The sequence below is a fragment of the Myotis nattereri genome (assembly GCF_964212035.1).
Source record: "Myotis nattereri genome assembly, chromosome: 2".
In the NCBI taxonomy this organism is placed as follows: Eukaryota; Metazoa; Chordata; class Mammalia; order Chiroptera; family Vespertilionidae; genus Myotis; species Myotis nattereri.
The window spans coordinates 205,379,360-205,405,942 of NC_138076.1; the positions used below are offsets into that span (position 1 = coordinate 205,379,360).

Genomic DNA, 26,583 nt, shown 5'->3' on the forward strand with positions numbered 1-26,583 from the left:
TTTTCCTTTTTTTAAGCTTAAAAAAAAATCAATGTATTTTTATTGATTTCAGAGAAGAAGGGAGATAGAAACATCAATGATGAGAGAGAATCATTGATCAGTTGCCTCCTGAACACCCCCTGCCGGGGATAGAGCCTGCTAACCGGACATGTGCCCTGACCAGGAACCGAACCGTGACCTCCTGGTTCACAGGTCGACGCTCAACCACTGAGCTACGCCAGCAGGACTGCTCTACCTATTTCTTGAAGAGAAGTTAAATTCCAGGCTTTCACTAACAAGAATAAAAACGTATTTGTAACACTCCCTTCCAAGTAAACGGAATACACCAGTGTACTGGGAGGGGGGTGGGTGGGTGGGGAAGGTACCACTCTTTTCTTCATTAGTTTACTCCACAAATATTTGTTGAGCACCTATTACGTGTCAGGCCTGTGTGAGGCACTGGGGTTACACTGATGGCCCAAGACAGACACAGAACCCACCTCCATAAGGCTAGCTAGGGAGGCTGATGCTAATCAAATAATCATCCAAACAAATGCAAAATGCGATGTGTGCCACAAAGAACTAATACACGGTGCTGGCTTCCTGATCTGGTTGGGGTCAGAGAAGGCTGCCCTGAGAGAATGACAATGGGGGAGAGCTGTGAACGTGAGACACGGAATTACCAGTAACTCCTCATTAAGTCTCTTCCATGAGCCAGATCCTCTCATATAATCCTCACTGCGACTCTCTGAAGCGGGCATTATTATTCCCATTTCACAGGAGAGCAAATCCTGGTGCAGACAAGAGTAATGCCCTCCCCAAGGACACATGGCTGGCTAGTGGCAGGGCAGGGAATAAACGCAGGTCTCTGTGACTCTCAGGCCATGTCCCGTTCCCCTCCCTCCCCACCCAAGACTTACTGACTTCCCAGGAAGTGCGTTAATAGGAAAAATATAATTACCAGCTGAACGTGCCTGGAAGGTTACAACTGTGACGTCATCTATATCAACTCCTTTAAGCCTCAGTGCCAATGAGGAAACAGGCTGGGCAAATACTGCTCCATCCTGCACCTGGAGAGCCAGGGCAGAAAAGCCAGGCACGGCTGAGGGAGCCGGAACAAAGAGCTCCCTCTCATGGTGAGGCTGAGCAAGCCTCTCCTTTCTGCTTCCCGCAAGCCAAGGCCAAGGCAGGCTCCTGTCCTTGCTCTATGCATACTGTCTGTCTCCCCTAGGCAGATGGGAGGGCAGAGGCTGCATCGGCCGTGTCTCAGCACCCAGAACAGGGTCAGACCCGATGCAGGTGCTCAATAAATAAGGTGAACAAAAGACAGAACCCATCTTCTTTCTGGTGAGAAGAAGGAGAAAAAGAAATCCAAGGAATTCAAATCACTTCCAAGGAGAAACAGTCCAGCCTTCCAGCCAAACAGACTTCTAATGATGTACTGTGCACTTTCGAGGTCCCAAGCAGACAGCAAGCTCTCCACATGGGGTTTCTCACTTAATTCTCACATCAGCCTTGCGAGGCAGGCCTCCTGGTGTCCTTGATTCATAGATGAGGAGGCTGGGATATTCTGCATAAAAGCCCACAGTTCGTGGGACATGGAGGTGGGTTTGAATACCAACCCCAAGGGCTGAACTGCAAGAGCCGCTGGTGGCCTTGTGACTAGGAAATACACACTGAAATATTTAGGGCTACAGAAGCACCGTGTCTGCGGCGTATTCTTAAACAAGAGGGAGGGAGGAAGTGAAGGAGGAAGATAAAAGAAATGTGGTAATATTTGAGGGACTTGGGTGAAAGGTATCTGGTAATTCTGTGAACTATTCTTCCAACTCTTGTATAGGTTGGAATGACATCTAAATAAGACAGGTTTGAGAAAGCTGATGGTGGGAAGCAGATATAGTCATGTCCTGATGAGGAAGGACACGTGCTGCTTGGCTAGGATGAAGCCTGGAGAGAGATTGTGGTCGGGGCCGACTTGGGCCAGGAGGCCAGGCTGAGCAGCCAGGTTTATCAGGGAGGGACACGTGGACACTGACAGGGGTGGGGTTAGAAAAAATTTATTCAGTGGTCACGGTCCTCACTTACCCACGTCTGCCCACCCTCCAGCATTCTGAGTGCTTTGAAAGCTCTATTTTAAATCCAAATACTTCTTTCCTTCTTTTTTGTTAATCCTCCCCCCAGGACATTTTTCATTGATTTTTCTAGAGACTAGCAGGGATGGAGAGAGACAGAGAGAGAAACATGGATGTAGAGAGACACATCGATTGGTTGCCTCTCGCAAGTGCCCCCGACCAGGGCTGGGGATGGAGCCTGCAACCAAGGTACGTGTCCTTGATCAGAATCGAACCCGGGACCCTTCAGTCCTCAGGCTCTATCCACTGAGCCAAACTGGATAGGGCTTCAGCTGTTTATTTCTGAAGTTACCCACAGGCAGGCACAAGCATGGCCAAGGAGAACATTATTCTTCACCGCTCCCCTCCATGCCTCCCTCCCCCCCCCATGTGGTTTCCACTCTAGGGATCCATGCAACATACCAGCCGCTCCATCTCAGGACAGGAAAGGGACACTGCCATGCAGCTGTCCCCCGGGGGAGTGGAAGCAGACAACCTCTGTACATTAGAACAACAGGAACAGCAACCCCGAGAGGTGATTAACGCATCCAGGTTCACACAGGTGGCTGACCTTGGACCAGATACCAGTGTCCTGGTTCCCACCAGGTGCTCACAGTCTTATTTCTTGGTACCACCAAAGGGCTTGCAGCGAGCCTGGTGTTCTGGTTCCTTCCCCTGAAACACATACCATCTCCCCACTATTTTCTAGGAGAAACAGTCCGGCCTTCCAGCCAAACAGACTCCTAGTGACTTAGTGTGCGCTTTCGCTGTCCCAAGCAGATGGCCAGCTCAGGGAAGAGGGTGTGTATGAATACCCGTTCCAAAACACGGGCCTTGGGGGCAGACTGACCTCGGTGACCTCCTGCTCATGGGACGGGCTTGGGCAGGTGAGTTAAGCTCCCCGGCTGCAGTTTTCTCACCTGGAAGATGATGCCAATGATCCAGATTGTTGGGTTGTTGTGAAGATTCATGATCTTGGCAAGTGTCTGAATCACTGATCTAGGCACTGAGAACACAACAGCTATAAGATGGACGAGGGCCCTGACCTCAAGGAGCTCCCATTCGAGTTGGAAAAGACAACGAATGAATACAAGATAAACAAGCAAATGAGATTTTTTTTCAGATAGTGCTAAGTGCTGGGAAAAAAAAACACAAACAAACCACCTGAAAAGGGGCTGATGGGAGCATGAGTGACCAGCGATGGTTGTGCTACTTTGGCTAGAGCAGGGGTCTCTGAGAAGGTGACATCTGAGTGGGACTCTGAGTAATGAGAAGGGATTGGCCATGGCAGGACCTGGGGAACGGCTGAGGGAGGAGGCGCGGTGACCCTGGAGCAGGGGTGGGGCGTGACCTGGTGAAAGAATGAAGAGGAGGCAGCCTGGTGGGAACATGGTGAGTTCCAGGGAGAGTGAAGGGCATAAGGGCAGTGGCAGCGGGGGCTACGTCACGCTGGGCGCCGAAGGTGAGGCAGCGAGGAGTTACTGGTTCGAGTACTTTAAATGCACTAGGAATCCACAGAGAGTTTTGAGCAGGCGGGTGATACAATCTGATTTTCCCCCTTCTTGAAATCAGAGAATATATGTAACATCATTAGTGCAGGGCCTGGCACAGGGTAGGTATTTGATGAAAGATAGCTTTCTCATTGTTTATCATTCCTAAGCATCTCCACTAATCATTACAGACTTCCAGCCGGTGGGTGGCCCAGACCTCGCTTCCTCGGGAGGCGTGCACCTGGATGCACCTGATGGGGGCCGGTGGGGGGGGGGAGTGATACCTTTGACTTCCTCCCTGTGCCCCACCACCCTCCAACCTGCACCCCAAGGCAGATGCCAGCTACATTGGCCAGGCCAAGGGTCAGTCGGGGTAGGATCCCTGGGCCCCTCTCCAGCTAACCCCAGCTCAGGGCCTCCTAGCTGCCTTCACGTTACTGTAAAAATGCAAAGCATTCCAGCCATTTTAATTACTGGGCGTTGCATACGCCAGCAACCAGCTCATACAAAGGAACAAGAGACAAAAAAATGATTTTTCAACATGCCTTCAGCCTCTCCCTCCTTTTTCTCTAACATCAGCCTCCAAACACGGGCTTGTGGGCCAGGTACACGCAACCCCTCTTGGAGTCTGTTGATATGACAGCAAGAGCTTTTTTCTCTAAATACTTGAGGCAGAGGCAGTGCCAACTCCCTTGGGGCGGGTTGGAAATTACCGGTCCTCTTCCTGCTTGACATGCTGGGATCAGCACCGGGCTCCACGTTGTACACACTGAGGATGTCGTTATAAACAGCTCAGCGCGCGGGGGGGCTGTCTGGGCACCAGTCGGGGGGATTTTAGTCCCTGAAATTCCAAAGTGGCCTCACTATAAGGTCCCCCCAAGGCACGAACCCCAAGCTCAGTGTTCCGGTAATGCTTAGATGTGGGAAGGATGCCTTAAAAGTTTGTAACGTGATTAGAGGAGCTTCCAGTTTGCGAATTCTGGTTTTTCGGTAGCTTCTGAACTCTTTCTTTACTAACAGTCTAATCTAATCGAACAGTTTTTAAAATACATATATACTTTTATTGATTTCAGAGAGGAAGGGAGAGAGGGCAGGAAGGAGAAGAGAGATAGATAGATAAATAGAGAGGTATCAATGATGAGAGAGAATCATTGATTGGTTGCCTCCTGCATGCCCCACACTGGGATTGAGCCCACAACCTAGGGCAATTGCCCTGACTGGGAATTGAACCGTGACCCCTTATTCATAGATCAACGCTCAACCACGGAGCCATGCCAGCCGAGCATCTAACAGTGTTTTGAGGATCTACTGTGTGTATCAGGCATTGTGCTAAGTGCTCAGAAGAGAAAACTCAATTAGACTTTGTCAATTAGCGCACTTTCTAGAGGGGAGATGAGATGGAGACTGACAATCCCAGCACAGTGTGCTGAATATCGGGGTAGAGGTATCTGAGGGGTGGCACCCACTTGGATGGAAGAAAAAGCCACTTGGAGAAGGTGCCTAATAATGACATTGACAGTGGCCATTCGTTGATGGCGGACTCTATGCCAGGCTTTCTGCTAAATCCTTTCCATGCATCATCATGTTTATTTCTCACAACTCTGTGAAGTTGGCACTAATGCTGCTCCCATTTTACAGATGAGAAAACTGAGATCCAGAAAGGTCACTCATCCATGATCACGTAGCTAGGAAACGGCGACTGGTAAATATGTAACTAGCTCTCCAGGACAAAAAGTCCTGATTGATAGCATCTGCCAATGGCTGTAGTGTAAATACCCTGATCATGGCCAATTCAAAGTTCCAATGTGATGCCACTGAATGCAGATTTGGGCAGCATGTGCAGTAGCACAGCATTATGAAATATTTCCATCACAGAGATACAATAGCTGGCCACGAAGAGGCAGGCTAGCAGGTGGTGAAGAGCCTGGGTGCTTGAGCCAGCGGGCTCTGGTTTCAAGTCCCAGCACTGCAGCCTCCTGGCCACGCACTCTTGAGCAAGTCACATAATCTCTCTTTACCCTTGTTTCCATATCTGAAGAGTAAAGGAATGGTGGGACAATCCTACCTACCTAACAGCTTTGCTATAAGGATTAGTCTCCATTAAGATAGGCAGACCACTCAGAAGAATGCCCAGCACCAGTAGGCACCAGTAATAATTAGCTATTTCCATCAAGTTCTTATTTATTTCCCACCCTCCCTTCTCTGATGATCACTTACATGGTCCAAGGGGATATGCTTCTCTTAAATGAACACAGATCATCTGCTGCTCAAGGAGAGAAACTGGTCTCATCCATCTCTCTACCCGTAGGGCCACACCCTGGTACCTGTAGGTTCTCAGGGAGAATGTCCTCTGTGCCAGGCGCTATGCCAAGTGCCTTATTCACCATCCCTTGTTTGATCCTCACGGAGATCCTATAAGGTCGGAATCTCTTCTCCATCTTACCATTGTATTTATATATATATATATATATATATATATATATATATATATATATATATATATATATTTGTGTGTGTGTTTTTTATTTTTTTGTGAATTCTCACCCGAGTATATTTCTCCATTGATTTTTAGAGAGAGAGTGGAAAAGCAGAGGAGAGACACAGCGAGAGAAACAGACGTGAGAGAGGCACATTGATTGGTTGCCTCCTGCACATGCCCCAACCGGTACCAAGGACCAAGCCTGCAACCAAGGTACATGTCCTTGACCAGAATTGAACCTGGGACCCCTCAGTCCACAGGGCAACATTCTATCCACCGAGCCAAACCAGCCATTAAGACACTCGGTCAAGGTCGCAGTAAAAAAGGATCAAAACCCAGATTTATTGACATCACAGGCCTTGGTCCCTAATCTCCTTGTCAGTCTGCCTTCCGGAATATTCCATTGGGAAGCTTTTAAAAATTATAAAATCCACGCCCCGGTTTTACATTTGAAGAAAGGGGGTTCATTGATTTACTCAAGGTCGCCCAGCTATTGTGTGTGGCAGAGCTATGACAAAAATCCGGTATGTATATCGCCTCCGTCTCGAGTCTGACATTTCAGGAGGAAATGAAGCCATATTCAATAGCTGTTAAAATGTACTGATCAGTATTCTATCGGCTTGCCTCGGGTTTCTGGGCCCTTTCTGTGTCATACAAATGCAATTTTCCCGTGGCATCCATCCAAATGCCCAGGAGGAAGGGCGCGCCCACACCTCCAGACCGGCCTGCCATGTCGGCTCCCCTGCCTTTCTCCACTGCGAACCAGGCCCAGAGCAGGAGGTGCGGCCCACCTGCCGCCGACAAAGCTCCCCGTGTGTCCCTCTGCTTGGCAGTGTCACACAATGGCCAAGAGCCCCCCGCACTCAGTGGGACCCCAAAAGACTAGGAGGAAGTCACCAGCACTTCTAACGCGCCACAGAACCTACGGGCAGAGTGAGTTTGCGGACACCAGTAAGAGAGCTGGAATCTGAATCACAACTCTGCCATTTCCTCGCTTATAAGCAACTGGACGTGAAATTTAACTTCTTTGAGCCTCAGTTTTATTCATTCTCTCTCTCTCTCTCTCTCTCTCTCTCTCTCTCTCTCTCTCTCTCTCTCTCTCTCGCTTTTGACATCCTTCATCCCTCCCACTAAGCTGTTCTCTGCATCTATGAGCTTGTTTTTATTTTATTTTTTTAAAAGCTTCCACATGTAAGTAAGAACATATGGTATTTGTCTTTCTCCGTCTCCCTTACTTCACTTAGGGTAAACACCCTTGATGTCCATCCAGGTTCTTGAAAATGGCAAAATGTCATTCTTTTTATGGCTGAATAATATTTCATTGTGTATATATGTACCACAATTCCTTTCATTCATCCATGGATGGACACTCAGGCTACTTCCATATCTTGGCTATTGTCAATATCTCGGCTATTGAACACAGGGACGCGTATATCTTTTCCAGTTCATGTTTTTGCCGCAGTTTTCTGGACTGTAAAATGGGCATTAGATAATATCTATTACTTCGGGTTGTGAGCATTGGAGGAAGTGCTGTACTGAACGTGACATGTACGGAGCTGGTGCTCAAGGAATGTGAGTTCCCCTTCCTGGTCTTAGAAGTCTTCCCCAGCTTATCCTCCCAAGGCCACTGAGTGTCACAGGGATGAGAAATGACTAACTGAATCCTGAAAGATAAAAAGAATCCTGACGGATGACATGGAGGGGGTGGGGAATATCTTGTAAGCGAGTGGATTCCAGGAAAAGAGTGCGGGTGAACAAAGCCCCAGACAGGAAACCGGAGGCTGGAACAGAAAGGGCCGGGAGGTGGGAATTAGGGCACAGGTTTGCAGAGGTAAGCAGGCCAGCCCTGCTGTGGCATAACTTCAGGGGCAGCCATCACACTGGATCCTACCTGATACCCCCCCCCGCCCCCCTGGGGAGCCCCCGGGAACGGCCAGATCACAGAGCGCCTTGCACGCCTTTCTTTGGTGTGAGACTTGGTTCAGCAAGCCGTGGAGAGCAAATGAATCACTGGGAGTGAAGGACAGCGTGGTTTCAGATTTATATTTGAAACACTTTTCAGGAGCAGCAGTGCAAATTGAAGCTGACAGAGAAAGACTCTGGGCAGGGTGACCAATTATGCGACGATTGAAATGGTCAGGAAAGAATCTGTGGGGGCCTGATCCAAGCCAGACACGTTGGGAATGGAGAGAAGGGGATGGTTGGATGTGTGGCTTGAGAATGGAGGGGACCTGGTGACTGAAGCGGCATTGGTGGCGATAGGGAACGCTGCAGGGGAGAGACGATGAGTTTTGGAGCCTTTGGAGGCGGAGGCAGCCATGGGACCTCCAGGTGTAATTGTCCAGGGGGAAGCTGGAGAGAGACTGGAGCTCAGTGAATACTGCTGTGTGCAGTGCCCGTTCCAGCGCACGTGGCACGGTGGTGGGTAGAACCGGGGGAGAGGGTGGAGGCTAGAGGGAAGGGAAGGAAGCCAAGGACAGAAAATTGGGAAACACCTACATTTTAGGGACAGCAAGAGCCCGAAGACTCTGCCAGGAGACCGAGAAGGTACAGTTGGAGAGGGAGAAGGCGAAACCCCAGAGCGGGTGGTCTGAGCTGCCAGGTTCAAGGAAGGAAGTGATCGGCGGTGTCCAATGCTCCCTGCAATCCAGGACAAGTCCGTTCCGGTGCCAGCAGGTTCCACGGAAAAGCGTTCAGATGCCTTGGCAGGAACAGGCCCTCCAGCCCCATCTGACGGGCGGCTGCCCAGCCCTCCATCCCATTCCCTCCCGAGCCACAGGGGCACCCGGCCCAGACACCCTCACTCATGTGCGTCCACCGTACGGAACGGCGTTCAACCTTGACGGAGACCGCAGAGGAAAAACATGCGGGCTCCGCGGGCATACGGAAGACATTAGGACAGGCCCGAGCAGACGTTCTCCCTCCACTTCCTACTCGTCTTCGCAGAAATGATCGACTGAGCACACGGGCATGGAAAGATTTTAAAAAATCAAGAGACGGACTATGAACAGTTTCCCACCCACCACCCCAGAAAGCAGGGGCACAGGGTGCCTGTGCAGGGCACATGTGCCTTCTGGCTTCACGTCCCTGGGAGTAGCCGGGTGGAAAGAAACGTGGAAATGCCACGGCTCAGGAGAAGCACCCAGAGACTCTCTTACTGAGGGGTCTTCACTCCCGGGCGGGGCGGGGGCAGAGCTAGGCAAGAGGCCATTTTACCGCCACGAAATTGGTTCCAGATGGAAGCAAGGGAAGGTGTTTACTCCCTGCTGGTGCCAGACGCAGAAAGAACCTGACGCACCTACCGTCCCAGGTTCCTAATTCCCCAGTGCGGGTCCGGCCAGGGCCAGGGCCAGGGCGACGGGTGGACCGGGCTGTCTGTGGCTTGGGAAAGCCGAGTTTGAATGTAATGACTTTCAGATGGACCTGGGCTTGGGGGAAGGCATTGTGGCGAGGGTCTGGGGAGGGAAAAGCAGGGAGGAAAGGGGGGTTCCCCTATGAGGCAGCCGGAACAACCCATGTCCTGTCAGCGCCCTCTCTGGGCTTCCTTCAGGAGGAGTGGACCGACCATGGCATCCGCTGCTGGGTTCCCAGAGCCCGGATCCCCCCAGCCCCATGATTCATGCCTTCTCTCTTCCCAAGGGCACGTCTCCCCCTCGAGTTGACGTGAGGCCAGCTCGAGGGTGGAGAAGCCGGGCAGCTGCATACTCAGACGGGATGCTGACTGAGAGCTTTGTGGCCATGGCAGACGGGAGGGGCTCGCTTCACCCACTCACTCAAAGGCACCCGCGCCCGCTGGCTAGGGTGGAACTGTGCCGCTCCTGCTGCCTTTCAGCGAGACTGGCTGGGACTGCAGGCCGGGAGACCGGGTGTTCTCTGGCTTACAGCGCCCCCTAGCACTGGCCAGAGGGATAGGTCCGTGTGCTCCACCCGCCCACCTGAATACTGGGAAGGGGCTGGTGGGGCCCATCCACTCCACTCACTCAACCAGTTCTTACTGCCCTTGTTACCAACACTCGATTCCTGTCCTCAAAGGGTTTACAGTCCAGGAACGGAAGCAGGAGGGAGTCGATGAAGACGGGGGAGGAAAATCAAGAAAGGCTTCCTGGAGGTGGTGACATTGAAGCTGTGATCTGAACACAGTATAGGAGTTCAATCATTGTTGGAAAGACCGTATGGGGACAATAAAAGACGTACTTTCTCATCTCTGAGTGCTTGTGAGCCAAGAGGCAGGCAGACAGAATAACAGGTCATGACAAGGGGCTCTCTCAGGAACAAGACCCCGGTCTCCCTGATGCCTTCGCACCACAATCTCTGTTTCCCGTCTCGGCCTCAGAGGAGAGATCAGAGGAAGAACTCAGTCGCTGTTGAGTGATTGACAGCTGTGCTTCAGTCATGGGCACGTTCGATTCGCCTCACACCTGTTCAAGTGGCACCATCTGTCTGCCCTTCAGTAACTCTCACCTTGTCCTTGAGAATTTCCCATGCAATCTTAGTCCTTTGGAGCCAGGGAGTGCGGTGGGGGGCTTGGAGACCACCGAGTTACATCTTCCATCCAATAAAACGGAAATTGAGGCCTGGAGAGGTGAGGTGCCTTGTCCACACACACACAGCTCTTCTGCACCAACTTTGGAACAGATCTCAGACCTTTCATTTTTTTTTTTTAATACAAGCACCTTTCATCCCCCTAGAAAGGTTTTTTACGTGTCTCTTTGCAGGGATATGTTTGGAATGTTTTCAAAGGCGTTAGATAATTATTTGGAAAGGAAAAACACGACACGCACGAGATAAAGGGCTGAGGAGTACAGGGCCGTGTTCGCTCTGAGTTCACCGGGCCCCGCGGGGCAGAGGTGAGGATTATCATCACAGACAACTATTTGGTCAGTCGGGGTAGGGGAAATTCTTCACATCGGCCACTGTACAAACACTCTGGGAGGAACTCATCTGCAGATCTGAAAGGCAGATCTGAAAGGCAGGTCCAGGCTGGGGAGTGGTTGGGTTTCCATGGCCAAGGTGCATCCCTCGGGCCATGTGTGGGCAGCTGCCACCCTGTCCTGAGGCACTGCGGAAATTCCTTCACCTGTCTGGACCGTATTTTTCCCACAGATAAGAAGAGGCTGGGACCTCTGAAAATCACGTTCCCAGAGATTCCAGTGTTCTGTAACTTGATAGGAAGGGGGTGGGTGGTCATGGGATCACCTTTCCCAGAAAAGTTCCAGGAAGGGAAATACCAGGTCAGCCAGATACATTTGGAGACTTCTTCAGTTCTCCCAAGGTTTATCCATTTATCATTGTTCTTAGCTGTCAAGAACAAGTGGGAGCGCCAGTGTCTTCGCCCTTCCCGTGAACCCAGGGGCATCCATCTACCTTAGCAAGTGGACCTGGAGAAGCGATGCTTGCATATTAGGTCCCTGTGCACTGGGACCTCTGGCTGGCTGGCTGGCTGGCTGCCTGTGAGGTCTGCTTGCGGGAGGGGCTGCCTGGCAGAAGGGCTCCCCCACACAAAGATCCATGGAGTTTGCTCTTTTTCCTTAAGATGAGGCCTGAGCCGACCTTACACGGGCAGGTAGGCAGAGGGGAGTCCCCTCAGGTTAGACATTAGGGAGAACTTCCCAACTGAAAGGGAAGATGAACTCCAAAGACACTGTGTGGACTAGTTTAGGATAGGGAGCGAGAGGAACTAGCCCAAACCACCATTTCATTACCGTTCTGCTGGAAACATCAGGTCACTCCTGCGCTTCCAAAATGAAGGAGCTGCATGGCCCAGGGGTCCTCAAACTTTTTAAACGGGGCCAGTTCACTGTCCCTCAGACCGTTGGAGGGCCGGACTATAGTTTAAAAAAAAACTATGAACAAATTCCTATGCACACTGCACATATCTTATTTTGAAGTAAAAAAACAAAACGGGAACAAATACAATATTTGTATTTGCATGTGGCCCGCGGGCCGTGGTTTGAGGACCCCATGGCCGAATGCCTCCGATGCTTTCAACGAGGAGCCTGCTGCTCAAAGTTCAGCAAAAGTTATCTGCCTCACACGCCGGTTCTAGGCAAGGCTCCCCTTGGAGAAAACACTGGCATTTAGGACAAAACCGTTAACGTGGAAAGAAAAAAGAGAAGCATCTTATCACATGAGATGCTTATCCACCGTGGATTTGGTCTGGAAAGGCTTCTAAGACCTTCCACATGACTGGCACGGCGCAGGAATCAGTGCCACTCAAATCCCACCAGCCATGCCCTCACTCAACCTCCAGACGCAATGCGCCGCTGGCCACACCCACACCCAAGGCTCCTGGGACCCTGCTCTGTGCTCTGAGGGCTAAAAAGCAGTGTGGCCAAATATCTCAGGCTTCACAGTGTTGCTGGAGTGGCGGGGGAAATAATACAACCGGATCCCATGAAATAGTGAGCAAAGTGCTGGAGCTGACAACGAGAGAGGGAGAGACGGGGGTGGACCAGGCTCTAGAGTTGAGGTGGGAAGGGTCTTGAACGTCGGGAGGGGGCTACGACAGGAAAATGCGAAAACTAGATGCCTTTCCTTATAGCTAAGAATTTAAGGGATACAAAGGCATTTTAAAAATGTTCGTGGAAATACCATTTCCAGTGAAATGTCCTGCATCCCCCCCATCACTTCTCTGAAGGGTAAATGGGGGCGTTTCTGGGAAAGAGTTGCATTTCTGAGCAGCATTTTCAGTTCTTGTTTTGTTCTAAACTTTTCGTTATTTCCATAGCCAAGACATTTGAGTCTCGTTCTAAACGGAATGAGCGGGTAGAGAAAGGGAGAGAGACCCAGGAGCGAAAAGACAGCAGGTTCCAGCTGCAGAAGAGCACGGGCACAGTTAGAACTGAGGGCTGCCCCGGGTGCAAGAAACCTCTCTGCCAAGGTGGATGCCAGCAGTGCCTGGCTGGTTGCCAAGTCGTGTCACCTTTCGGTGCCAGTCTCCTCATCAGGAAAGTGTCATTCAAACGTGTGCTTCCCTCCCCAGGACTGTGAGGTAGGATGAGGTGAGGTATGGAAAATACACGTCAGCATCGAGATGTTCCATCATAATAATTGGTCGCTAGCAATTATCCATTACGGTTCGCAGCCTAGGATCCCGGATAGTCCTCCAGGACCTGGTTTCACCCCAGTTTGGGATCAGTTCACACCCTCCCACCCAATTCTTTGCTAAAGCGTGGAGACCTGTCTGCCCTAGGTGGGGCGATCGTCTCCTCCTGCCCTTTCTGGGGGCCTCTGCCCTTGCTGTTCTCCCTGACTGCGGTTCCCTCCTCCCAGATGCTCACAGGGATGAGCCCTCTTGTGTTCACATCTCAGCTGGGGTGTCCCCTCCCCAGAGACTTCCTACCCCACAGAAAGCAGCGCCCTCTGCAGCCATTTCTAGCCCAATGCTACTCTGTTGTGCTGCCTTCACAGCACTGTCCCCACAGACGATCACCCTAGGCGTGTGTGTATTCATGGATCTCCTGGCATGTTCCCTGCAAGTTCCAAGGGGGCAAGAACTTCGTTTTGCTGAACCCAACATCCAGCACAGTGTTTGCTGAATGACTTCGCAATGTACTCCGGGTGAGCGGGGACCGACCCGCTATTATAGCCAGCTCCAAAAGGCAGCAAAGCCCGGGGCGGGGTGGGGGCTGGAGAGGGTAGGTCACCTGTCTGGCTTTCCCCTCTGACTCTGCTTTTTCCAGAGAAGGTGGGAAGGTAGTATTTTTTTCTTAGCCTTTCATTCAGGTGCGGGCAAGGTCTCCAGGGCCAGGGCCGCCCTGACCCGCGGAGGGTGGGTGCTGGGGTGAGCAGCAGCTGACTCTGGTTGAGTCGGGAGGCGCCCGGAGGGCGTGCGGGCATGTGGCAGAGGTGCGGGCGGGCGGGAGGGGGCACGCGGGCGCTGCTCCCGAGGCTACCCCGCCAGTGCGGGTCTGAGGCCGTCCCAGTCCCTCCACTCCGGAGCCCAAAGCCGCATTATTCCCTATAAGGATCTGAACCGGCCGGGGGAGGCCCCGCCCCGTCGCCCCGCGCCCTCGGCCCCACCCCCTTTTCGGAGGGCCGATGAGGTAATGCGGCTCCGCGATTGGTCGGAGGGGCGGGACCCGAGAGGGGGCGCCGGGGGTACCCGCGCTATATTACTCGGCCGCGGAGCCGCGGCGCAGAGCAGGCAGCGAGCGGGCTCTCGGACGACTTCTCCTCCTGCTGCTCCAGCTCCTGCTCCAGCTCCCGCTCCTCGACCCGGAGCCACCGCCGGCCCGCAGAGTCGTGCGCCAGCGCCGAGGCCGCCTCACCGCACCCGATCGGTCCCCTTTGGCCACTCGGAGGGCAACGCGCCGAGGTCCAAGTTGCCCCGTCCGGTGGGTGCACCAGCTCCGGCTGCAGCAGCCCCGCCGCCGGCGCGCACGGCAACTTTGGAGAGGCGAGCAGTGGCCCCTGCAGCAGCGATGACTCCCTGGCTCGGGCTCGTCGTGCTCCTGGGCACCTGGAGCCTGGGGTACTGGGGCGCCGAGGCGTGCACATGCTCGCCCACCCACCCCCAGGAAGCCTTCTGCAACTCTGACATAGGTAAGCTCGCCCGTGTCCCCGCGGGAGCTCCCCGTGCGCTGCAGCCCAGCCGGGGATGCATGGGGAACTCCTCTCTCCTTTCCCTGCCCGGGCTTGGGGCGAGGGCGCTGACAGAGCCGGCGGGGAGAAGCCGCGCAGAGAAACCCCACAGTGGCTGAATGAACCCTTTGCAGCCTTCGGTCTCCTTTTAGGAGCTGAGGTCCCTATCGGTCCTTTTGACATCTGGTAAAACTTCCTTTGCACCATGGCGGGAGGAAGGGCTAGGGTCAGGGGAAAGGGATCCTAAAACTTGGGATGCCAAATAAACTGCTGGGATGTTGAGTAATTAAAAGGGAAAAAAAAGTTGCCAGCCATGTGCACAGAAAGTGGCAGGAGAAGCTTGAAGTTTCTGAGTTGGCATCCCCTCCTGCGCCTCCTAAGAAGCTCATGCTTTTCAATGAGACCCACACCGACCTTGAGTCTCTCCGCAAGTGCTAATGGAGCTCCTTGGACTGCCCGCGGCGGGGTGGGTGGACTGGTGGGGAAAATGAGAAGAAAGCGGAGGGGCTGGCCCTCCCCCAGGAGCTGTCCTGGAGAGTGTTGATGGCCAGCGGGAGGCGGCGTGTGTGAGGGATCACTTATCACCGAGCTGTGAGAAGTCACAGGGAGGCTGGTCCCCCCCGCCCCCCCTTGAATGTGTGCGGGGAGGGGGAGAAGGAGCAGTGGAAAATAGACTTGTCACCGAAAGAACGAAGATGCCACAGGTCACACACAACAAGGTGCCGATTCCAGGCTGGGCTTGTGTCTGGATTAGAACCACTCGGTACGATGTAGCAGGGAGGGTCCTGGGAGAGCTGGCCTGGGAGCGTGCAGGACACGGGCTTGGATGGTGCGAGGTGGAGGAGCAGCTGGAAAACATCTCTCCTCTCCTTTCTAGCTCATAAAGCATGTCCAGCGGCCCCTGCTGTGCGTGTGAGTGTGTGTGTGTGTGTGTGTGTGTGTGTACATGCCGGCCGGGCTGGGGTGGGACAGTCTAGCCGCTCGGCTGAGTGGATTCAGAGGTGAAGAATGGAGTATGTGTGTTTTAAGTACAGTCATAAAGGGGAAGGAAATTTTCCACTGGGTCCTGGGTGAGGGCCTCCACAAGTGTGCTGTAGGGGAGGCGGGGGAGGAGGCAGGAGCCGGGCAGGGGAGGCAGCTGAGGTTGGGAGGGGCGCTGCTGGTGGGCCTGGCCCCGTCTAGGGGAATCAGGGAGGTGGCTATGGGGACCAGGTCGGTGGGTGGGGGGTGGGGGGGGAATAGTCGGTGTAGCTTGGGGTCATGCTTGTGAGAGGATCCTGGGCCCAAGCGGCACACCCTCCCCTCTCCAGGGGGACCGGGCTGGCCCTGAGTTTGTGGATGTGCCTGGAAGGGTTCTGCTGAGCTGCCTGAGGCCTGGGAGGTTTCCTCCCTTCTCCTGGGACTGACCCCACCCAAATTCCACCTTGCCTGTCTCCTCCCCCGCTGTAGGTACATTCCTACCTGAGAGGGGTTGGGAGCTGCAGCTGCTGGTTTCTGGTCTTGCTCCTAGGAGTGCACACTGGGGTCTGGCCTCTGACAGGTGGCGTCAGGGCGTTGCGCTTGACAGTGGCTCTGGTGTGTGCCCTTGGACTTTAAGGTGTCTGGGGAGAGGGGAACCTTATGCCACCTCCCTGCTCCTGCCCTGGGCTGTTGGGTTTCCACCTTGCAAGCTGACCAGGGAGCAAGGGAACCCCGCTTCCAAGTGGGGGCACTGCCTCGCTGTCCACCGCTGAGGTTTCCTGCCGTGGGTCTGGGCTCATGCTGAAAGTTTCTTGTGATTTCTCTGGATTTACCCAAGAAATACTCCCTCGCCCCGCAATAAGCTCCAGAGAAAAGCTAAGTTCCCAGGAAGTACCCAAAGACCAGAACACTGTGGTAGCAAAACTAAAAAAGAAACAATAAAAAAAAAAAATCTTCGGCTACGCTGGCCCCGGTCCAGAGCTGTGCTGCCTGGGTTTGGTGCACTGCACTGGTGGCAGCGATGAGATAATGCTTTTAAAAATGGGAGGTGTGGATGTGGGCCGCTCGCTGACCTCCGCTGCCTTGCAGCGCTGGCGGCCAGGAGGGGGCTCCCCGTTTTCCTAGTCACAGCCTCCCTAGTTTCCAATCTGGGCTGAAGACTGTTCTCTCCCAGAAGGAAATACATAGCAGCACCCCACTCCCCTTGACCCCTATGGACCCACCGATCAATGCTGTAACTCATTAAAGAGGTTCAAGCCAGCCCACCAGCTTCCTCTTCCAGAACCTTCCTGGCGTTTTTCCTCTTTGTGGCCAGGTGCCCTGTTGCTGGGTGAAGGGCATGGCCTGCCAGGCTCCACCCTCTCTAAGGAACCCCTCCACCTCCACCACCATGGCCTTCCCCCTCCTTTCTCCGCATCCACAGGTGCCTCTTTTGGCCTTGCTCCCCGAAAGCCCTGGGGACTGGCACAGTCTTCTGGGTGAGGAAGAGTTCAAAGGTGTTTCTATGGCAACTCCAGGCCCTGCACCCCAGTGAAGTGTTTAGGAGCAGAGTAAACTACACGCTGGCTTATACAACACTCTGTGGTGGGAAGAAAGGACTTGGCAGCAGCCATGTCTGTGGTCCCCTCCCCACCAGTCATGCCCTTGAAACTCCTCACAAAACCTTGACTCTGAGGAGGGAAGGGAGGGGGCTGGGAAGGAGGAAGGCAGCCTTGGCCGGGTGGATCCTGCTCCAGCAGCTCTGCCCAGCGCAGGAAGGGGTGGGCAGTGCGTGTGCCTGCCTGCACGTGTGTGTGTGTGTGTGTGTGTGTGTGTGTGTGTGTAGGGGTGTGTGTTCCGGGCGGGGGAGCAGCAGAGAGAGGATTTTGCTTCACAGCTCCGAGCCCTTTTCTCCGCTCCCCCTCCCTCCGCATAGAGGAAAGGGGCTGTGAGATGGAGTGTTGGGGGCCTGCCCCCTGAGCCTATTGGGAATCGGAGAGGAAGGCTCAGCTTGGGGGCCCTGCCAGGCCTGGAGGATGGTCCCCGGATATCACAGAATTGTTCTGACAGGGACCAGTGCCAGCAGATTCTTTCTGTATCAGATCTGAGGTTGTGGTTTTAGCAAAGAAGCCATTTTCAAAGAAGCCGGATCCGTTCTCTCTCAGGATCCCACACAATGACGCTCCACACTGGGCTTTGGGACTTGAAAAAAAAAAAAAGGGATCAAACTTCAGAAATGAGCCAGCAGCCACTTGGGGAGGGGACCCAGGCTGCCCGGCATCTTGAACCCTTGGAAAGAGGAGAGCTGCTCTCCGATTCCTGCTGGGCACACGCACCTCATAGCAGGCTGAAGGGTGGGCGTTCTGTCCACTGAATCAGATGGAAGCATGGAGGCTGAGAGGGGTTGCGCTTGCTCAAGGTCACCTGGCTCATCAACACTGCAGCTCACTGTTGCCCATGAAGGCTAAATGCATTGTTCACTATGCTAGTCTTCAGTAACGTCTCGGTAACTTTCACTTACCCTTGACATTCTGAGTCAGACCACCCCTCCTAGGGCCAAGATGGGATGGACGGTGAACGAGAGTGCTTTACTTGTTGACTAGAGAAGTTTTAAAAAATAGGAAGATAACCAAATGGCCAGAGAATTTTCATTACCCATCATCTTACGGGAGGGAGAACCTATCATTATTATTTGAGGTTGAAACAGAGAAAAAGAAACATTTCTGATGTCCTTTGGCTGTCAGAACTGGAATAGACCCTCAAAATCACCAAGTCAAAGTAAATTAAAAAAGACCAGCTCCCTGAGGCGCAGGGGGAAGTAGAGCTACTACAAGAATCTCAGGCTGCAGTACCCTTTCCTTCCAGTGGGGCGAGCTGGGGCGCCCAGGACGCCTCCTCCAGTCGGTGCAGATGGCCAGAGGGGTGGGTGGGAAACCAGAGAGTCAGGAGACTGGGTCCCGGCTGGCTGGAGAAGCCCCGCCCTCCCTGGTGTCCCTTTCACAGTCCCTGGAGAGATAAGGCTGGAACAGAGGCGCAGAGGTGGCCTGGGTGGCGGCCTTTGTTTGTTTTGCAGGAGCAGCAGGAACCCATGGGCCCCACTGCTGAACAGCACATTCCGACAGGTTCCCCATTGCAGCCAGGACGGACAAGGAGGCCCCTTCTTCTAGCCTTTGTCACAGGCGGCTCCTGGGTGGCCTGGGGAGGCAGTGTGGGGTGGTGGAGAGGCCAGGGGGCGGGCAGAGCCCGGGAGATCCTCCAGGGCGTGCTGGCTGTGTGCGCCCAGGCAGGCTACTGGATGTCTTTTAACTCCGGTTTCCTCCTTTATAAAAGGGGAATAATGGTTTGTACCACCTCGGTCCGTTAATTTTTACCCACATTTTAAAGTTACAAGTATTTTGTGAATATATTCTATACCCATGTGTATATGTATATATGTATGTATATGCATATACGTATGTATATCTTTGTTTATCTATCTAAAATCAGCTAAAGGTAAAGTCCTTTTTGATAACTTCCTCTAATTCTAGCTCCTTCTCCAGACCCTTTCTTCCCTGTGCATTTACATACATAGGTACAGATAGAAAACTTAGAGTGGCTTTTCCCCTTAGAAACATGAATAGTAGAACAATGTTTAGCATCTGCTTTTTTTTCCATTGGACAATGTGTATTAGAGACTGGTCTCAGTTAACACATATGGACCTACTTTGTTCTTTTTAGATATAATGTTCCATGGGGTTATACTTTTTACAAACAGATTATGCAGCAATTACTCTGCGCTAGGCACCACTCTAAATAATTAGCATGCATCAACTCATTGAATTCTCTCAAGAGTCCTGTGAGGCAGGTGAGCTGTTACCTCCATTTTACAGATGAGGAAACTGAGGCATAGAAAAATTACCTAGGTAATTTGTTCAAGGTGATAGCACAGCCCATATTTAACCCCCTGCAACCTGATTAAAAAAATATAATCACCTACTCTGCTATATACTACATTATATTATATGATGTAATATTATGCTATATTTTGCCATATGCTATTATATTACTATAATAATATAATATCCCTATAGGTATAGGTATAGATTGATTGAGCCATTCACCTATTGGTAGATATCTAGGTTTCTAACAGCTTTTCATGCTTACAAAGACCGCTGCAACAGTCACTACACAATCCTCTTGCTCACGGGAACAAATATATTTCCATGGCAAATATACAACTGGAATTATTGGACACAAGGTACATGCCTTTTACATTTTAGTAGTTCCCACAGGCTTGCCCTCCAGAGTGGCTGTGTTAACGTAGTTCTTTTCGTGTGGAAAATAGGACCGATGGTCCTCAAAGAATTAAAAACGGAACTGCCTTATGACCCAGTGATTCCACTTCTGGGAATTTATCCAAAGAAACCCAAAACACTAATTGGAAAGAATGTATGCACCACCTGTGTTCATTGCTGTGTTGTTTACAATAGCCAAGAGATGGAATATTATTCAGCATAAAATATTGTTGGGGGACTAGGCAAAAAAGGTGAAGGGATTGGAAAGTATAAGTGGGTAGTTATAAAATCGTCACTGGGATGTCAAGTACAGCATAGGGAATGCAGTCAATAATGTAGTAATTATGGATGGTGCCAGGTGGGCACTGAAAATCCTGGAGGGATCACTTTGTAAAGTATAGGATTATCCAACCATTCTCCTATACATCTGAAATGAATATAAAGTCATATGAAATGTGAGCTAAAATAAAACCCCCAGTTCTGTTTGGATGGCCATACGAAGGGATGGAGGAACTGTTACAGCCAGTAACAGAAAGTCATACTTTCATGCTTCTTTCAAATGAGAAAGTTTTTTTTGACCGTCTAGGACAGGGGTGGGCAACCCCTGGCATGCGTGCCAAACATGGCATGCCAGTGCGAAACCCTCTCTTATAATCTTCCATTTTTTTTCCTAATATCGACTTCTTCATTTTTCAGATAAATTCAGTGTAGGTGCATCTTAGATAAATAAATAATTTTACATAACATGCATACATTAAAAAATAAATGTATTTTTCATCATCATATACTATTTTGTCACTTGAATGAATTTTATTATTTCTTCAAGGTTCTTCACAGACGTACACCTTAAGAGATATCAAGTTGGCATAACATGTTCTCAAAAAATTAGGGTTGGCACGCAGAAGAATTTTGAGTCAGAGATTTTGCTGGTTTTGGCACGCACTCACAAAAAGGTTGCCCACTCCTGTTCTAGGATTTTGTTCTTTTTTTGTTTGTTTGTTTATCCCTTCATCCCTTTGCGAGTAAGCAAAATTAGGGACTCTTAGACCAAGTTGACGAAGCATTTTTAAGGGAAGGGCTCAGGTGCCAGGACAGCCACAGCACCTTGTTGCCATTGGGGTAATTCAGTGGAAGATGGTCTTATTCTTTTGCTTTCATGACAAGCCCCGGGCCTTTCATTACATCAAGATGTTGGACTTTGGGGTTTCATAGGAACCCAGGTTCAAGCTCACGTGCTGTATTCTGAAGACTCCTACACAGTGTTTATTTGCTACCTCAAAGGTGCCCCCTAGGTCACTGGCTCTGGCCAGGTTCATGATGGAGCAAAGGGACACCTCCCTCTCTCCCCACTCCTCTCGCCATTGCATTTGGGATGCTGCTTGGTGTGATGGCTGCGGAGATGGACCAAGAGAGGGAGGCAGGTGGGTCTCGGCCAAGAATGACGCAGTCACTATGGCAGCTGGAAGGCTGGCTTGAGATCGACTTGCAGTGTCCTGATTAAAACCCCCCAGGTGTCATAAAAAGACTCTTCGGGGCCAGGCTGGTGCTTGCCCACCTCTCCATCCTCCTCCTCACTGGCCCTCGAAGCTCCTGTGTTCAGATTCTCTCTCTGGGTCTTGGCCCTGCCACCCCCTTGGTTTCAAGCACCCCTTACTAAGGTCTCATTCTCCAGGTCTCGCTTGCTCCCATTTCCCCGCCTCCTCCCGGCATCACCTTGCCCGCATTGGAAACGTGTAAAAACACCATCTTTAGCAAAAACCCAATTCTCCAAAGCTGCGTGGGAAATTCCCACAGTGGGTCATGTTTGGCCGGGCGAAGCCTAGGGGCTGGGCACCACCCAATGGGATGCATCTCACCCCTCTGAGAGGGAGGCGCCTCTATGCTGTGGGCGTTATTTGGTAAGTCCAACCCCATCTTCTGGACATAGTGCTCCACCACCCTCCCAGAGGGGAAAAAACACACGTGATTTTTAAATACCGTCCAGCAGAGCATCCCCAACAACAATAGCCACCTTGCATTAAGGTGCACTTACTATGCACCAGGCACTGTACCAAACTCCTCACTTGCATACCACGTCAGCAACTGAATTACCCCATGGCTAGAGGGGTGAACGTGCTAGTCCAAGATCACATCACTACGAAGCAGAGGAGCCAGAACCTACACCTGCTAGTCAGTCTCCAAAACTTGCATTCTGAAGCGGTCTCAAGCACAGACCCAGAGCTAGTATTCTTTGGACCTGGGAAGATGCATTCCTTTTTGTAACTTCCCCCCACATTGGTCTTTTGACTCCCCATGTTGGGGTTCCCCTCCGTATGCTTCTCTTTGATTTTCTCTTATAACCAGCCTCTCCAGCCGCTGCCTCTCCCGCTGCCACCAATTTTATATGACAGGAAGGTCCTAACAAAACCAATTTTTTGACCCTGTGGTCCTAACAAAAGCCAGCCTGACCCTCTTTCTAATTCTTAACCCAGTGCTCTTTCCACTGAGTCAGCGGTTCCCAGCCTTTCCAACACCAGGGGCTATTTTTATTCATTTTCCTTCAATGAATTCCATGTTTGGAAACATTATCCACCACAACTCCATGTGTTGAGAGTTGATTACTTTTCCATTAAAAATAAAACTGCTACCCTATATCCATCACTGCCACGCCAGCCAGTCTAATATTATTCTGACTTAATCAGCGAATACACCAATTAGTTGCAACCCAAAGCCAAGAAGGTTGGTGTTCGCTTCACCTGAGAAGCATTCTCATGGGTTATGGATGATCGCGGTGTACGGTTTGGTTGGCTTACTGAAATGCTGAAAATAGCTCGTGGACCCCTTAGTAGATCACTGTTCTTTATTTAAAATACACACACACACACACACACACATATTTTATTGATTTCAGAGAAGGGAGAGGGAGAAAGAGATAGAAACATCAATGATGAGAGAGTATCACTGATCGGCTGCCTCCTACCCACAGTGGGGATCGAGCCTGCAACCCAGGCTTATGCCCTGGATGGGGATCGAACCATGGTCTCCTGGTTCATAGGTTGATGCTCAACCACTGAGCCACACCAGCTGGGCTAGATCACTATTCTTCTCCCCTCTGAGATTGGTTCCTTAGTGTCAGTCACATCAGTTTACCATCTCTCCTCCCGTGGGCAAGTCCATTTATCACCCTTGCCATTTTCGTATGGACCCACAGTGCTGAGAATGGGGTCAGCTGAGGTAGTAGGTCACCGATGTGTCCTGGTTGAGTTGCCTACCTTTTCAGAAGCAGTGACATGGGTTCAGGTATATATTTTCCTGAATTAATCTCTGCAGGCTGGAGCAGAAGAGTATTGATTCTAGCTAAAGGGACTCACTGAACAGTGTTTGACAGGAGGCCACGAGTGTCTATCCCGCCTGTAGTTGCTAAAACATGAGTGTCTGGAGGAGGGGAGGAGCCCTGTTGAACCCTTCCTGATCCATGCATAAGCCACCTGCCAGGCTGGGGTGGTTTGGCTGCCACCAAAGGGACAGTCCATGCTACCCAACACCCAGTTCTGATTTATGTCCCTGTAAACCTTATCGCATAACAGTGGCATTCTGGGCACAGAGAGTAGGGACAGTTGAGGTTTTCTCAGGCCTGCGGCCACCTGGCTTTCTGTGGGGGTGGAAAGGGGAAGGAAAGCCATAAGGTTTGGCCTCAGAAAGCCCAAGGTAAAGTTCAGCTGGTGGAAAAACAGAGCTCTCGGAAGACAGGGCGGCGGGAGCAGGGGGAGGAGGACGGGGTGGGGGGGGCGGGGGGAGATCCTGAGCAGACCAGAGCCATCCCGGAACTAGAGACCTTCAATATTGCATGGCAACTACCCCCTCCTCCTCCACATATCTCTGCTCCCCTTGGAATGAGGTCGCCAGGCATCAGCCCAGTTGCCTGCAGAGAAGGACTGTTTCATTCAGAAATCTCAGGGCGCCTGCAACCCCCCCAGATTAGGGCATGAGGAAGGTGAACCTTGCAACTCGGGTCATGAAGACGTGGCTTTGTCCCTTGAGGGATTACTGCTGTTTGGCTCAAGTGCTGGCAGCTCGGGAGCTGGGAGGGTTCTCCTTTGGACCTAGTCTTTATGCTCCTGAATGGACTCACGGCCTGAGATTTGGAACTGTGGTAGCTCTTGTGAACTGTGCTGCTCACAAGCTTGGGCAGGTTCTCTAGCCTCAGTTTCCTCATCTGCAAAATGGGGGAATAGTATGTGACACGTTGGGTTGGTGATTAAGTGAAACAATTCGTTGACAATGTTTAGCACAGAATCGGCCACCTACTAAAAGCTCAATAAATGCTGGCTTTTAGTGGTGTCGTTATATGACACGGCAGAGCAGGGATTCTCGCTTTATTTTCAGTGAGAAAAATGTGGCCCAAGGGATGATGTGACATGTTTCAGGGTCGCAGGGAACTGAGTCTCAAAACTCCATGGTGGTTTGATGTCCCGCCCCAACTTGAATGCTTCTGTCAGACTGCCTCCCACAGGGCAGAGAAACAAACAACAAGGTTCCTGCTCTATCTTTTCATGACTCTCCGCATTTTAGAGTCTGAAGTTCCCTTGACCTTATTTGATGGCCACAACATTCCGAGGAGGAACGCGGGATGGTGGAGGTCACTGTTCCCATGAAACAGATGTGATTTTGAGAGCTGGTGTGGTTCAGGGGCCTGGCACACAGCTGATACCCAGAGCTGGGACTGGAACCCACGCTTCCCCACTCTTTTCAAGGGTCAGGTGCCCCTTCCCTCCTTAGACTTGCTCCAGCACCCCTGCCCTTGAGAGGCTCAGGTAGCAGGTGCCAGAGGAGCCAATGGAAGGGCCTGGGAGATGGATCGGTGCTACTGAACTTGGATGCCGGACCACGTTCCCGGCCCCCACCTACCCTCGTTGACCCCAGGGTTTGGGGATGTGCCGTGGACAGGCCTGGAGTCAGGACACCTGGGTCTTAGTTCTAGGTCACCACCGATCCCAGGAATCACCTTGGTGATGCCCACTTCCCTGGACCCGAGTCTCTTATCTGTAAAATAGCAGGATTGGATCTCTGTGGCACATACACATTTCTTCACATATGTTTATAGTAATCGATATTTTCCTGAAGGCCTACTAGGAATCAGGTGTTTCTGACTCTGTGTGCCTCTGGGAGGGGTCGGTCTCTCTAGCTGAGTGATTGAGCACCTAACTCCCTCCACAGCACCTTTTAGGAGGTAACGTCTGTAGAAATACGGCCTCTTGAGATAAGAGCCAGGATCTCTGCGGTTGTGGAAGCGGAGAGGGCTTCGGCTGAACAGAACTGCTAGTGAGCAGACAGACTTTATCGGATGACGTATTTGACCACCAAACTTCCTGTTGCAGCAGAGCCGATTTTTTTCCAAGCAAGCAGCCCCCCGATGGACCTGGCGGACCGGGCGGATGGCTACAATTAAACGCCAAGGTCACTTCAGGGTCTACTATCGGTCGCTGGGGGTCTTGGTACAAATTCTTTTGATACCCATACACATCTACTAAAGCGGAGAGACAGGAGGTGGGATTAAGACTCAGCGATCATCAAAACCAGGCCTTCCTGCTCCGAGCAGCCCCTTGCTCCGGGAAATCTGGCTAACTGCTTGGCTCGGACATCTGTAGCCAAGAAGACTTCCCTCATGAAAGTCTGGCTCGGATGAACACCTGGGACTAAGACCTTGTTCACATGAATGAGGAGGGGTTTGGAAGAGCCAGGCTAGGCACACCCCCTTTTGAGCAATCATAATCCTCTCCCCTTCCCAACAACAGGACAGAGGCCCCCAGGGAGCCCGTGTCTTCCTGATACACATGTTCACCGGAAGGACAGACGGATGTGAAAGAACCCACACCCCTGTTACTCTCAGGGTGGGTTTCTGAGCAGATGGGAGCAGTGGGAAAAGGCTGCTCCTGAGGAAGGCAGGGGTCGTTCCAGTTACTTCTTTGATTGATTTTCTCTTGGCCGGGGTGTCCTCACCTCTGATCTAGGTCAGATCTCAAACCCAAATGCCTACAGAGGGGCTGCCCCCAGTACTGGCCCAGGGATATGTTTTGTTTAGCCCATACACATGCGTGTGTGTGTGTGTGTGTGTGTTTAATTGTGTCAACATTTAAAAATCAGATTTCACATTAAGCATTTGGATTTCTAGCTTATGTCTGCATATGAAACACTGAAATATTACTCACTTCTACCAGAAAATATATGTTGTTCCCTAGTCTCTTGTGTTCCCACTTTGAAGGGGCATATGGGCACTTAAGATTTTTCTTTATGATTAGACAAACAGTAAAACAGCGGGAAAATGTGACGATAAACAGCAGCTCACTTTTGGCTTTGGAATGGGGGCAGCCATAGAGAGTGGTGGTGACTGCGGCGAACTGAAGAGTTCATGGCCCCCCTGAAGTGGACCCCTGGTGTCCAGCTCCAGCCTATCAGAATGTGAGTCCCGTATTATCAGATTTCCAGCCTCTTAGAATAAGCCAGACATCCAAATTTTTAATGTGAAATATGCTCTTTAGATGTTAGTGCAATTAAGAAGAAACACGCACACATGTATGTGGGCCAAACAAAAATGTATCTCTGGGCCGTATTCAGCCCTGTGGGCCCCCAGTTTTGTGACCTTGAGTCCAGATGATCTCTTGAATTTCCTTTGGGTTGTAGGATCTCTGAGTGAATAAGACCAACCGCTTTTTTGGGCAAAATAACATGCCCTATCCTCTGTCCACAGA

The 26,583-nt window shown here is 51.5% G+C and overlaps 2 protein-coding genes across 3 annotated transcripts in view; one reads left to right on the forward strand and one right to left on the reverse strand.

Annotated features, from left to right (window-relative positions):
* SYN3 (synapsin III) overlaps positions 1-26,583 on the reverse strand; it is a 419,516-nt gene that overhangs the window by 179,886 nt on the left and 213,047 nt on the right. The window lies entirely within an intron of this gene.
* Positions 14,186-26,583, forward strand: part of TIMP3 (TIMP metallopeptidase inhibitor 3) — a 54,382-nt gene continuing 41,984 nt past the window's right edge. Inside the window, exon 1 of the mRNA XM_081082857.1 lies at positions 14,186-14,603. Coding sequence (XP_080938983.1) covers positions 14,483-14,603 — 121 coding nt within the window. The 5' untranslated portion in view covers positions 14,186-14,482. The remainder of the gene's footprint in view (positions 14,604-26,583) is intronic.